Source organism: Pagrus major, chromosome 6 (assembly GCF_040436345.1).
Source record: "Pagrus major chromosome 6, Pma_NU_1.0".
Taxonomy (NCBI): domain Eukaryota; kingdom Metazoa; phylum Chordata; class Actinopteri; order Spariformes; family Sparidae; genus Pagrus; species Pagrus major.
The window spans coordinates 12,243,912-12,256,425 of record NC_133220.1 but is presented as its reverse complement, the minus strand read 5'-3'; the positions used below and the strand labels follow the sequence as shown (position 1 = coordinate 12,256,425).

The window sequence follows — 12,514 nt, the reverse complement described above, 5'->3', positions numbered from 1 at the left end:
TAAACAGTTTGGGAGCTCGCCGTTAAAAAAAATCTTCCCTTCAAAGACCAAAAATGTGCTCTTGTAAAATATGTTTTGACAAGAAGTTGTCTTGAAGATGCTGTATTATAGGCTGGTGCTCGAATCCTTACTTTTGATTCTGGGTTGTATGTGTTGTCATGTTTTAACTCTCCTCCTTTTCTGCCCTTGTTTCATTTCCAAAATAACCTGTTTGTAATATAGATGATCTGGTATGGTTGTGCATGTGCCGATTACACTGCCTGTCAGCTTAGCTATGATTTGTATATAATGCTTTATTGTCGATTTTGTTTTGACAGACAGTTAAAATAGATTAATAAAGATAAATTAATTGCATTGTGGGGAAAGATGAGTCGAGTTTCATATCATTTTCCAGATTTCCTCAGCCCAGATGCGTATGAAGCAAGTCGGATTAAATGACAAATAAATAAATGATAAATGATCCTTGTGTGAAATACATAAAATTATCAAGAGGTTTGAGACACATATCATGCTGACTGAGATAAATTAGACCTTTTTTGAGGACATGTCTCCCTCTACAGGAGAGAAAAAGAACCACACTTCCATTTCTTGTAGATTTAAAGCCATTTGTTTATTTTATTTTTCACACATAGCAAAAAAGCACAGTAATCAATGGAAATCATTTGTTGCAGCTTTTTTAAAAATTCAAGTAAAATGCAGGATTTTCACATAGTAGTAATAACTCTCATGGCTCGATCACATAAATAGCTAAATAAATAAATCTAATTTACATTCACATTTATATCACACACAGCAATAGAAAAACATAAAGTACAGACAGCAATAGTCAGATTGTTTCCCCTGCGACTGATGCTGCTACCTCGTTGCCACGTTCTGGCTTCTCCTTTTTTTTTTACAACATAAATGAAAAGTGCGATTCTGAAGCAAAGACGAAACAAAAATGCTGCAATCAAACTCTCCAAATGAAAGGCAAATAGGCAGTACACACAATAAGGAGGACCTAAGCTCTGTTGACAAAGACCATTTTGAAGCCTCTGATGGTGGTGTTCATGTTTGTGAGCAGCAGGCTGGCCTGCAGCATCTTCGATCCCACCATGCTGGGGGTGAAGGTGATCCCCTGCTGCACTGTTCCTCCTGGACGCAGTTGAGACATCCTGCAGGAAGACACAAGATATTAAAGAGTTACTACAAGTACTGCAGAGATCACACATGGCTGACACTGTGGGACTATCTAGAACTTCACTGTAAAAAAATTCTGTGCTTGCCAAGATTTAAAATATGAGATCTGGAAATATGAGATTAATTATCTTATTTTAAAAGTTGTTTGCTAGTTTTTGAATCTTCAAAAAACATGGTCAAATCTCACATTGATCATGGATACAATATGTCTTCCATGCCTTAATTCACTCTATGGTAGATAAAACATGACAAAGTGCAGTGTAATTGTATTAAATGACCCTTCAGTGCTCGAAAAAAATTCTTGACCCCAGTCTGCAGACTAGAACATTTGGTTGATCATTAGCCACACCTGAATAAACACTGAACACACTGGCAGAACAAAAGAAGTGTAACAAGCCTGCATTCCTTCCACAAACACACACTGTACCATCTTGTACTGTACAGTGACGCTCCTCTGTCTGAACATTCCTTCGCTTACTCATTCTGCTGCTATTCATGATGTGCATAAGTCACTGAGGCGACATCAACACACACATAAACAATGAAGCCTTCTTACCTGAAGTGAACCTTGCCCTGGAGCAGCCCGGAGCCGGCGACAGTCAGTGCTCCGCTCACCGGGTGTGAGAATGAGTTGGTGAAGGTCACTGTGGCTGTCTGCTCTTTTCCAGGCACGACGGAGCCTTCATCTGCAACCTGAAGGAGACATTTGTATTAGTGAACCCTCAAAATTGACTCAATGTGAAACCAGAATGTTTCACACATTTACTTAACAGATAAGCAAATCTGTTTTTGTATCCCTTTGTAAAGCATTACATATTTGGTATCTCTAAAAGTTGGCTTGCATTTCGATTTATTACCACACATTTTAAGAGCCTAATCCCTCAATAGAAGTGACTTTGCCATCTAAACTATTGCTGAGTAACATTCAGAATGTCTCCCATACCTCTATGATGAGCTCTGGACTGGCGATATTGAACTCCTCTGTGGCCAGGACCTGTTCCTGACTGGCCATGTCCTGCAGGACTACAGCGAGGTTGACCAGGTCGTCTCCCACCACATCCTCATACTGAGCTGGGAGGATCTGCTGTCGAATGACTTTGGCTGAGGGAGGAAGAGGCAGATATTTAACAACACAACACTTCAGAAGTGGGAATTTGAGTGTGTAGATGAGAGAAAAAAGTGGATTTACCTTCCATGGGGGCCAGCTTTATGACACCATGAGTTTCCCAGAAGGTGTCTAAGGGGCTGTTGTTGTACTCTTTAGCCTGGGCGTTGACATGCAACTTCATCATCTTGGCAACGCTCTGCTTGTTGATGACTTTCACCGTGAAGCGGACGGGCTCCCCGGCGACAGGAGCTTTGTCCAGGGTCAGGAAGACCGCGACCCCCTTGGACGAGCCTGCTGATTAAACATGAAGAAAGCCGGTGCATGAGATGACGTTTGTTTAGACGGAGAACGAGTCTGATTACTGTACTGAAAATTTAAAGTTACCTCTTCTTAATGTTGAGTCGTCTGACATTGTGGAACTTCTTGATGAAAGTGTTGAAGTGGGGCCTGTAATGCAAAGATTGAAAGAAAGATTTGAGTGATTTTCATGTCTTGAAGATAACATTATGGCACTTATTATGTGTATTTTCTGTTTTTGGCTCATACTTTTCAGGTGTTTGTAGTCTCCTGTGAGGTTCTGGTATCTGGGATAGCCGACAGCTTTGGTGCAGATGAGGGATCCCACTCGCTCTGTGTCTTTGTTGTAGCTGAGCACCCGACCCTCGCTCAGTACGATTGAGTGGACGTCGGCATTCACCTCGGCGTAGACAAAGGGGATGTCATAATACAGGTCGATACGCCGATCCCTGATTGCTTTGACTGGGGCAGGGCCACAGCAGAACACTCCTAGGAGGGAAAGATGGTCATGTTTACTCAGGGAAATGTTCAGAGTTGAGTATAGAAGTGAGAATTTTCTCACAACAGGAATGTCTCACACACCTCCACTCCTCTCCTGGGGGGTCGGGTCCAGAACCTGCCAGCCATCCATTCCCTTTCCCAGATCCCGGCGGTTCATCCAGCACTCCACCCAGACGTGGAAGTTCCTGTTTAGAAGAGGCAAAAGAAGAAATCACAAAACATGATTAGGCTTGTTTGCTTCACAAAACTCAATACATGTTATTAGTCGCTTTAAATCTATTCAAAAAGTGACTTAATAAACAGGGGTTGCATAAGAAAATTCCCAAAACTGAAAAACACATTCAGAAGTTAAATAACCGCTCACCAAATGCTGTCTTTGCTGCGGTGGAGCTTCTTCCCTGTCTCAGTGTAGAACTCCTCAATCACCAGGTTGCCATTGGTGTCGTGAGCAGAGTTGAAGTTGGTGATGACACGACAAGGAATGCCAAGAACTCTCATGACTGAAAGATGTAATCAGAACACAGGCAAAGACATTAACATGATGATGACACCCGAGGGATGCGTCACGGAAAAATTAATTAGCTGTCATCACTGATAAGACATCAGTCATGGCATCAGATGTTATTGGTTAAGTACTGCGTTTATGATATATGCTTCTTCACATGTGAATTCCACTTTTTTTTTTACATGCTACTGATTATTAGCATGTGAAAATAAAAATTAAATAAAAACGTCACACGTGAAGTGGACATTTTCACAAGTAACTGTCTTTTTTTCAAATATGAATGAAAATTTCAGTGTAAGAAATGTACATTGAAATGTGGAATTCAAATTTCTACATGTGGAAACATCATTATTGGGGACCAAACGAGACGTATAGTTATGTAAAGAGTGAATAACAGATATGTAATTCATTTTTCAGTTATCGTTATATAATCACCTGTGCACATGACAGCTGCGAACACCCAACACTGCCCATACTTGACTGGGCTGAAACCAGACTGAGTCCACTGTCTCAAGATGTCGCCGCTCCCAGTCCACAAGGAGGGATGAACTCCTTGTTTGTAGTCACCAGACCAGTTCCCTTTCAGCACTCCCCGGTCGTCCTCACTGTTTATCTGAACATAAAAGATAAATATGAGTTCCAAAAGAACATAAATCAAGCAGTTACACCATCATTTTAATAACAACTTTCAACTGAAATAATTATAGTGCTCCTGCATGCAACATTTACTGTACAGAACATTGCAGGAGGTGTGTATTTATCTGTACAATGTGTGCAGAACACAGTGATCCAGTTCAAGCCACAACATGTTTTTAATAAGCAGCTTTGACGCTGTTGTTGTCACACAAAGTAAACAATAAAAAATGCCTGAAACAGACTTGAGCAAATATGAAGTTGTATTTTGTACTCTGAGTCCATTCTCACCATGGCAGACACGACCCTGCTGATGTAGACGGGGTTGTTTCGGTTCAGGTAGTCCATTCTTCTGTTCTTCTGGTGCTGAGGGCTGACCTGGAGAAGGTTCAGGCACGTCTCCAGAACACCAGGCTCATACTACAAGAAATGAGAATGAGAATTAGATTAAAATGTCATAACTTTTGATGCCTTTTCTGATAAATACATGATTAACATTCTTTCAAATGATCAATATGTGATAGAAAAAGGTAGCAGGAGTGCTGCTGGTGTCTCTCAAACCACCGGTGCAAAAAGAAAAAACAGCATAAATGATCCAGGTGCAGGCACTCAAGGTTTCAGGGTGCTACCTTGAAGAAGGCACAAGCCGATACACGTTGGTGTATTTTTTATGTTTCTAGCCTGATGGGAAAAAGGGCTTTTATATTCTTCAAACCACCTTGAGTGCCAAGATCTGGTTGTGCCATTTTATCTTTCGGTCATAAGTCTTCCTCTTGTTTTTTTTTTTTGTTTTTTTTACCAATATGTGATATTTCAGGTCAGTTTTAGGATTGAGGGTTTTATTTCTATACTAAAACATCTTTTATCAAACTTTAACCCTCCTTTGTTCCCTGTATTTCCCTTGATTTTGTTACAGCTGCTTCCTGACAGAAGGATTCAATCCAACTCAAAGACTAAAAGAAAAAACTGCGAGTTGACACAAGCAATCCAATAAAAAAGGCGCAACAATACAAACTACATTTATGAGGGTAAATGTAAAACTGACTCCCAGAATTGAAACATCACCTCCTCTGTTAATAAGCTTGTGATTTATTTTCTAGCTAAACACTTGCAAAAAACCTGATCAACAGATTTTCATTTTCATACCTGATCAAAGGACCAAGGTCTTGACACAATGTTCTTAGCCGTGCCCATAAACAGCAGCCCAGAGTCGTTCTGGACGTACTCCTCTCTCTGGTCCTCAAAGGGAATATGCACTGTGTCCTCTGTGAGAAATAAACCTTGTGTTTAGTACATCCTACATTTAAAATACACCACTAATAGTTTAAGACTGCAGCATCCATATTCATTTTATTACATTTTTTAATCTAGTTTGTGAAGCTGGTGCCGGACATTTGCTGTGAGGATCATTCCTTACCTCTGTATGATTCACAAAGCCAGTCACACAGCAAATCACCACTGTACTGTAGCAATCAGACTCACACAAAGGGAACTAATAAGGATTAACGGTGATGAATGAATGAGATACATCATCTTGAACTCATCAAATCATACCTAGAAGTAAATATCTGGTTTGTTTAGCTTATAAGCCAAAACCTTTTGAGTCTGCAAAATTTTATTTAGACTTCATTAAAAAGCTCCTGACTAATTCACTTGTACTCACCAGGACACCAGGGATTGCAGAGCAGGATGAATTTGCCATAGGCGCGGGTCTTCCGGTTGTTCTGAGCGAACACCTGAAATCTGTAGCAGCCCACCGTGGCAGAGGCAGGGGAGGAGATGTATATGGAGGGGTTCTGGAGGTTCAGGCCCTTTGGTTCAATGTATGCAGTCCAATGAGTGGAAGAAACCTTCTTAATGAAAGTGACGGGCATCACCACATACAAGCGGCCTGAGGAGGAAAAGGGAGAAGGACAATCAGGCAAAGGGATTTTTAAAGACATCCATGCAGCAAAATCTAGATTAAATCTAAATCTAGACTACCTAGCATAACTTTGACCCTCAGAGAGTCAGTCTTGGGGTTGAAAGGTCGGCCCTCCAGCTGCAGACTGACTCTGAACGGGGCTCCTCTTCGCACCACCAGGGCTTTGGAGGTGCTGAAGTCCTCTGTCCTGTGTTTCTCCAGGTTTTCAGAATTTTCCAGGTTGACATTTTTAAACCTTAAGTCTGCAAATGCATAAAAGACAAATTAGAAATTGCCAAAGAAAAAGGTATTCAACAGTTAGACAGCATTAAAAATCCAATCTTTATGCAAGAAATAAAATGATCAAGAGCATAAAGCCAGGTTGAGGTGACAGATAAGTGGTAAAACAACAAAATGAGCAAAGAAAAGAGAGTAAGCGTGCATATCCGAAGTCTCACCTTCCATTTGCTAGTGTCTCTTTTTTCGCTCTGATGCTTATGGCCCTACTGTCACCCTCTACAACTATATAAAGCTCTTGCTCCACCCTCTACACGCATCAGTGAGAAAGTGAACTGGTTTTTCTCAATAGTTACCAAGGCAGGTGTACGGTTTCATGCGTAAAAATTAAACGTCACATGAGTAATCAGACTCGCCCACTTCCACGGAGCCGGAGAGGATTACGGTGATGGGTGTGAAAACCTGCACGCTGCAACATATTGCAACACAGATATAAGATCTGTAGCAGGAGCAGCGACACTTTTTAGTGAGAATAGAGTAAATCTCATTCTCTTTTATTAAATATAATATCTATTCAGAAAGCTCTTATTGCAGTATTATTTCACACCATGTGCTGTTATACTATTATTTAGTGAGGATGAGTTTGGGGTCACGTTATCTTTCCTTTTGATCTTGCGTGACACAAATATTTACGTGATGTTTGTTTCATAATTTAGTTTGAAAACTGATTCAGATGCGGCACATCTGCTTCCCAGGAAGCCCAGTGTGGTCAGAATACACTTGCTCTTTACTCACTGCTGCGACTTTCGCCATTGTCTTTGACTCTACGTACGTAACATAAAATGACTAATGAATGACTTCACTGTTTGCTTCGTTTACGTGACTTGAATTATTTTGAATTATAATTAATTATCTTCAGTTTTAAAATGTTTGATATACTCATTTACTTATCAAAATTAATATAAATATTTGTTAGTAGTATAGTAGTATTAGTAAAATAAAAACAATTATGAACTACTTCGTACCTCTGTGTGTCATTCTTCTTATATTGATTGGTTATTTTATATGAGTGGCATTTAAAGACTGTCTGTTTTGGGTTATACACCTGTGTCAGATGCTGATCTGATCATTGTCTGTTCAATAAAATGCTCGAGTAGTGAGCTTCAGATAGTTTTGTGAACCCGTCTGTAATGGTTTTCCATTCCTTGCAGTTACAGTCTTTAAGGGTTGGCGGGGATTACATATTAGTCGGACCATTTAACCTATAAGAACTATGGTATGTGTGTTTATGTTTGTGTTTGTTTAAGCACATGGATGTGCCTCTTGTCTTCCTGAGGTCCTGAACATAAAAATAAAGACATGCAATAAGAAAGTAGAAAATGTTTGACTGCTCTTCCTGAACTGGCATTGATTTATGGAGTTTCCTGATGGACAAGATGAACTACCTGTTGTTAAGGAACTGCTAACTGCTGCTAACTGTAGCTGCCATTAGCCTGGGATTTTTTTATTTACAGCAGTGGCGTTGCACTCAGAAACTGTGGGGGTGCCAATTTGTATTAAATTCAAAATTTCTACATATTGTTGCTTTAAGTGACTGCACTCTGAAGTGAAGTGAAAGACAGAAACTTGTCGAGTAGTTGAGTCACAAAAGTTCATGCACACTGTCAAAAGCTAAACATTGTTTTTATCCGATTGCAAAATCCCTCAAGTCTAAAAAATGAAAAAGTTATAACAGTTGACTGATGCATCTGTTAAAACATGCAGACAAAAGATGCAAACAAACACACACTCACCAAAATCAAGAAACAAGTTTAAAGCAACAATCATGATGTAAGGCACGTCAAGTAGAGTAAAAGCAGAGCAAGTCACTCGTGACATAGCAAAAACAAACAAGCAAAGACAAGCAAGCACAGACATGGAACGTAACATCGCCAAATACGCAGATAAGGGCAGGAACACCAATTTAGGACAGGCAACAGGGCAGTTTAGCAGTAGATGTGTTGCATATTGACATTTGCCTAATAATGTTTCTCAGATTTTATGGCATAAGTCGTGTCCTTAACTGTAACTGAGTTCCCTGATGTGGACTGGTACAGCATTACATTCATGAGCTGCTTTGATCATAAAGGCAGATTAGCTGAAAGTAGAGGGATAATGCAGTTTCCTCGCATGTACTGCACTTTAACCCACTGCCTGTAGCCCTGACAAGGTTGAACTAAGACACAGTTACTTCTTAGTTAGAGGCGTGGGAGCTTATTAGTGTTTCTATTGATGTTCAGACTTGCCTACAAGAGAAAATAGCTTTATTGCGCAATTCATGTTCAATTGGTATATAGGCCACTCATCTCTTGATAATGACAGGTATGTCCTGTGCATTGGGTGGATACATTTTTGGAGAATGAATACTGACTTGAAGTTGCGACAGGCAGGGGACTACTTATCTATCTGGTGTCTTCATGCAACAGTGTCACATGGAATATTTCATTATTCTAGTAAAATATCTTCACCTTTTGTAGATTGGTCGGCACAAGAATTGGTACCAGAATTCATGAATCCCTGCGGATAAATCCTAATGACTTTGGTGAACCACTGACTTTTCCTTTAGCACCACCATTACGTCAACATTTGTGGTTTTGAGGGAAACATCTCCAATTACCTTCAATTATTTGATTGCCTCTCTTACCTCTAACACTATTATCAGATCACAACTCTAATTTTCCCAGCGGTTTATGACAAAATACCTGCAAAACTAAGATTCAGCAGTCTTTAGCATATTAGCATCATTCATTCTGGGTATGCTGAAGTTAGCATTGAGCTTAAAGCAGCATCAAACCATCACAAGTTCCCTTTAGGCCACATAACATATAGAGCAGATGATGTATGTATGTACTTACGTGATGTAGCAGAAAGTAACATACAATTGAAATCCTGTGAAAACTACTTGAAAACTGTAAGTGCAGAGCTAAACTAAATGCACAATATTACTTTCCATCACTTGCAATCACAAATATTGAAGCTTTAAAACTACATTAGTGAGTCAAGTACAAACTTTGTTAAAGGTTACATAACAGCCGTTTACACATTTGAAGATACTGATGCATTTTCTGCTTATGCATTCTAATCCAAATTAATACCGCACTCTTGTAAGGCAATACGGCATAGATTACAAATTCATTTGTACTTGTACTGTGACTTGCAGATCCATTCATTTTGGATATTGAATTGCTAAAGTGGTGATCAAGCCTTTGAAGAAAAGAAAATCTGGAAACAGGTTTGACTGAAACAGGACTTCATTCAACCCTCATTGAATATGATATAATAACGGCACACCTTTTGTTTCAAAGCAAACTAAATGAACAAAAACATCAAGGTGCACATCCATTATTTCTTCTGCAGGTCCTGCAGAGCAGATCAGTGTCTTAAATAAGATTGCAGCAGTGTGAGGGAATCTTTACTTGATGAGTAGTAACACCAAAATGGGAGACATGGCATTTGACACTGCAACCCAGAATGCTCCAAATTTCAGATAGTTGTCATTATTACCTGCATACTTTGCAGAAAATGTTGATCAGTAGTGCTACACTTCAATTGCTCTCAGTCTATTATGACTGTATTCAGACAATCAGAATCAGAAATTCCTTTATTTGTCCCGCAAACGGGGAAGTTTAGTGACATACTCCTTGAATTAAAAACAGACAATCGTACAATCACCCAAATATCAGCAGGACAAATTATACTGCATGTGCATATATGCTGGTGTGTGTCTTTAGCTGAAAATTTGGTGTCAAACAAACTCAAGTTAGCTTGGACAGCAGCACAACGTGCTCAACACACAAGAAAATACTTCAGTTAATCAAACATTGAACAAAAAAAACATTATACAGTTCTATACAACTATAATCTGGCAATAATTTTAAAAAGGCAACATTCAATCATATTTGGAATATGATATGGAAAATAATATTCATTGCATTGTAGAGAATTGGTCCATATAGAAAAAAGCTTCATTTCTAAATAGCAGGAGTCCTTGGCTTATTGTAAACAAGGAAGTCTGAGATGTCATGCCACACATTGCTGTCATGGTAGAGGTAGTTCATCGAGGACTGCAGGGAGGGCTGGAGGGTGTGTGGGTAATACTCAAACAGCCACAACACAATGCCCCACACCAGCGTGGCGAACAGTGGGAAAGGGTCGTGTTTAGGCTGGGGGATAAAACCTTTCTCTACAGCCAGCCGAGACAGCGCGAACAGGATCCTGGACAGCAGGTACATGTTGATCTACAGAGAAGGGAAAGTGTTAATGAGTTGAACGCATTTAAATGATCACTTACAGCCTCAGATTTATGATGATGTGCTCATGAAGAGTGACTTTTCTGGACAACAGGCTGATCAGACCTGACTATTGATGTTGTTGTTATCTCCAAACACCAACCATCCTCCAACACAGGCAGCGAGAAAGGAGTGAGACTGCAAACTCTTCCCCTGGATCCTCTCCTGTATGCCTTGCAGTCCTTTGTATGTGAACACAAAGTACGCCAGGTTGCGAGAGTGGGTGTATGTGGCCTTCAAAATGGCTTTGAGCTTGTCCTTCAAACTGTCAGAAGAAAGAAAAACATGATCAGACTTCAGAGGCATTGTAAGTATTAGAAAAGGAAGGTGCTTCATGACATCTCAAATTCTTACCTGCCACTTCTGAATAGAAATGTCATTACCAAGGCATGTGGTGCTCTGATTTTGGCCCCATATCTGAGAAATAAAACACACTGTAATGTCAGTGTTGACTGGGATCACAAAACAAGGTCAAACATCCTCAGTGCTTTTAATTTAGTCAACAAAATCTGCTGCTTGTGTACAGTACTCAAGGGAGCTAAAGCTAACGACCACTGTTAACTACAGCTGATTGGCCACAGAGCTGTCAGCCACCAGCTGTGTGGTAAAGAAGTAAACTATCGTTAGCTTAGCTAGCGAGCTAGCTAGTTTATTGAACGTTTTCACTCACACGGCGCCATTTCTGAATCCTTTCAGCACTGCCAATGCCGCTTTGTATTTCTCCTGCTGCAGTAGATTATTGACGGTGTACAGAAGAGTTTTTAACAGATCAGGACCTGCCATGACTTTCAACAGAGCCGAGGGGACACAAATACATGTTGCACACACAAGCGTCACAGCGGAAACTCGCCGTCGTGCAGCATTAGAAAGGAGGTTCCTATGTAAAATAAGTGCAGTGCGCTATTTTGGTGTTTTGGTACCAAAATTTAGAAAAATGTGTGATTTTTGTGAACAAAAAAAATTATAAATATCAGATATATTATAGCTTAAAAGAGTCCCTTCATTTGTATGTAAACATAAAGAAATTAAGGCGAGATGTGGCCTCAAAACATTGTTACTGTTGTATTATTTGCTGTGTCTGACTCAGTTGTAGCTAAAAGCTGCATACCAGACTTTGGTGTGTAACTTTGCATTAGCCATATAGCTCTCACATGTTACATAATGTGAGAGTGGATTCCTCCTATGAAGACTGACACATTTTCTCACAGAAATACAAAGAATTTCAAGTCCAGCTTTTAGTCAAATCCTGCAGAAGTCCAATCAGAGGGCACCAATTTCAAGTGGTGTTTAACCTTTATCTTCCACTAACATCCGTTGTAAATTAAGCGCAGTGAACCAAAATAAATTGGTACCAAAATAAAAATGAAAATGTTTAAGATTATATTATTTAAGTTATAAATGTTCCTTGATTTGTGTGTAAATGTATGGAAAATGTTGGCAAGATGGGACTTTAAATGGGTTTGTTGTGGATTAAAGCTGCATATCAGGCTTTGGTGCGTAACATCGGTAACTGAATTAGTCATTTAGCTACTGCATGTTACATAATGTGACAGTGGATTCCGCCTATGAAGAGTTACACATTTTGTCACATCTTTCAGAAGAAATACAAAGACATTCAAGACCAGTTGATAGTCAAATCCTGCAGGAGAAGTACAATCAGGGGCACATATATTTTTTTTTTTTTTAAATAAGGGGCAAAGAGAGACCGAGCATACTGCTACATTCTATCAATGTGCAAAACAATGGCCAATATTTATTTAGTAGAAATATTTAAACATGATTAACAATCCACAAGTGTCCTGTAGAAGCCTGGTGTTTTAATA

At 39.6% G+C, this 12,514-nt stretch overlaps 2 protein-coding genes across 2 annotated transcripts; both read right to left on the bottom strand.

The window, feature by feature from the left end:
• Positions 1–594: 594 nt before the first annotated feature.
• On the bottom strand, positions 595–6,591 carry tgm5l (transglutaminase 5, like). The gene is made up of 14 exons (XM_073467643.1): positions 6,585–6,591; positions 6,207–6,389; positions 5,887–6,114; positions 5,370–5,488; positions 4,515–4,643; positions 4,026–4,203; positions 3,450–3,585; positions 3,167–3,270; positions 2,834–3,073; positions 2,672–2,734; positions 2,369–2,581; positions 2,123–2,280; positions 1,736–1,872; positions 595–1,154 (listed from the first exon to the last, which is right to left on the bottom strand). The coding sequence occupies exons 1-14, from the start codon at positions 6,589–6,591 to the stop codon at positions 1,001–1,003; spliced, it is 2,049 nt and encodes a 682-aa protein (XP_073323744.1). The 3' UTR covers positions 595–1,000.
• A 3,394-nt stretch (positions 6,592–9,985) lies between these two features.
• Positions 9,986–11,487, bottom strand: pxmp4 (peroxisomal membrane protein 4). Its single transcript, XM_073468598.1, has 4 exons — positions 11,362–11,487; positions 11,046–11,108; positions 10,758–10,956; positions 9,986–10,640 (listed from the first exon to the last, which is right to left on the bottom strand). Exons 1-4 carry the CDS (start codon positions 11,472–11,474, stop codon positions 10,374–10,376), a joined length of 642 nt encoding a protein of 213 aa, XP_073324699.1. The 5' UTR covers positions 11,475–11,487; the 3' UTR covers positions 9,986–10,373.
• Positions 11,488–12,514: the final 1,027 nt, after the last annotated feature.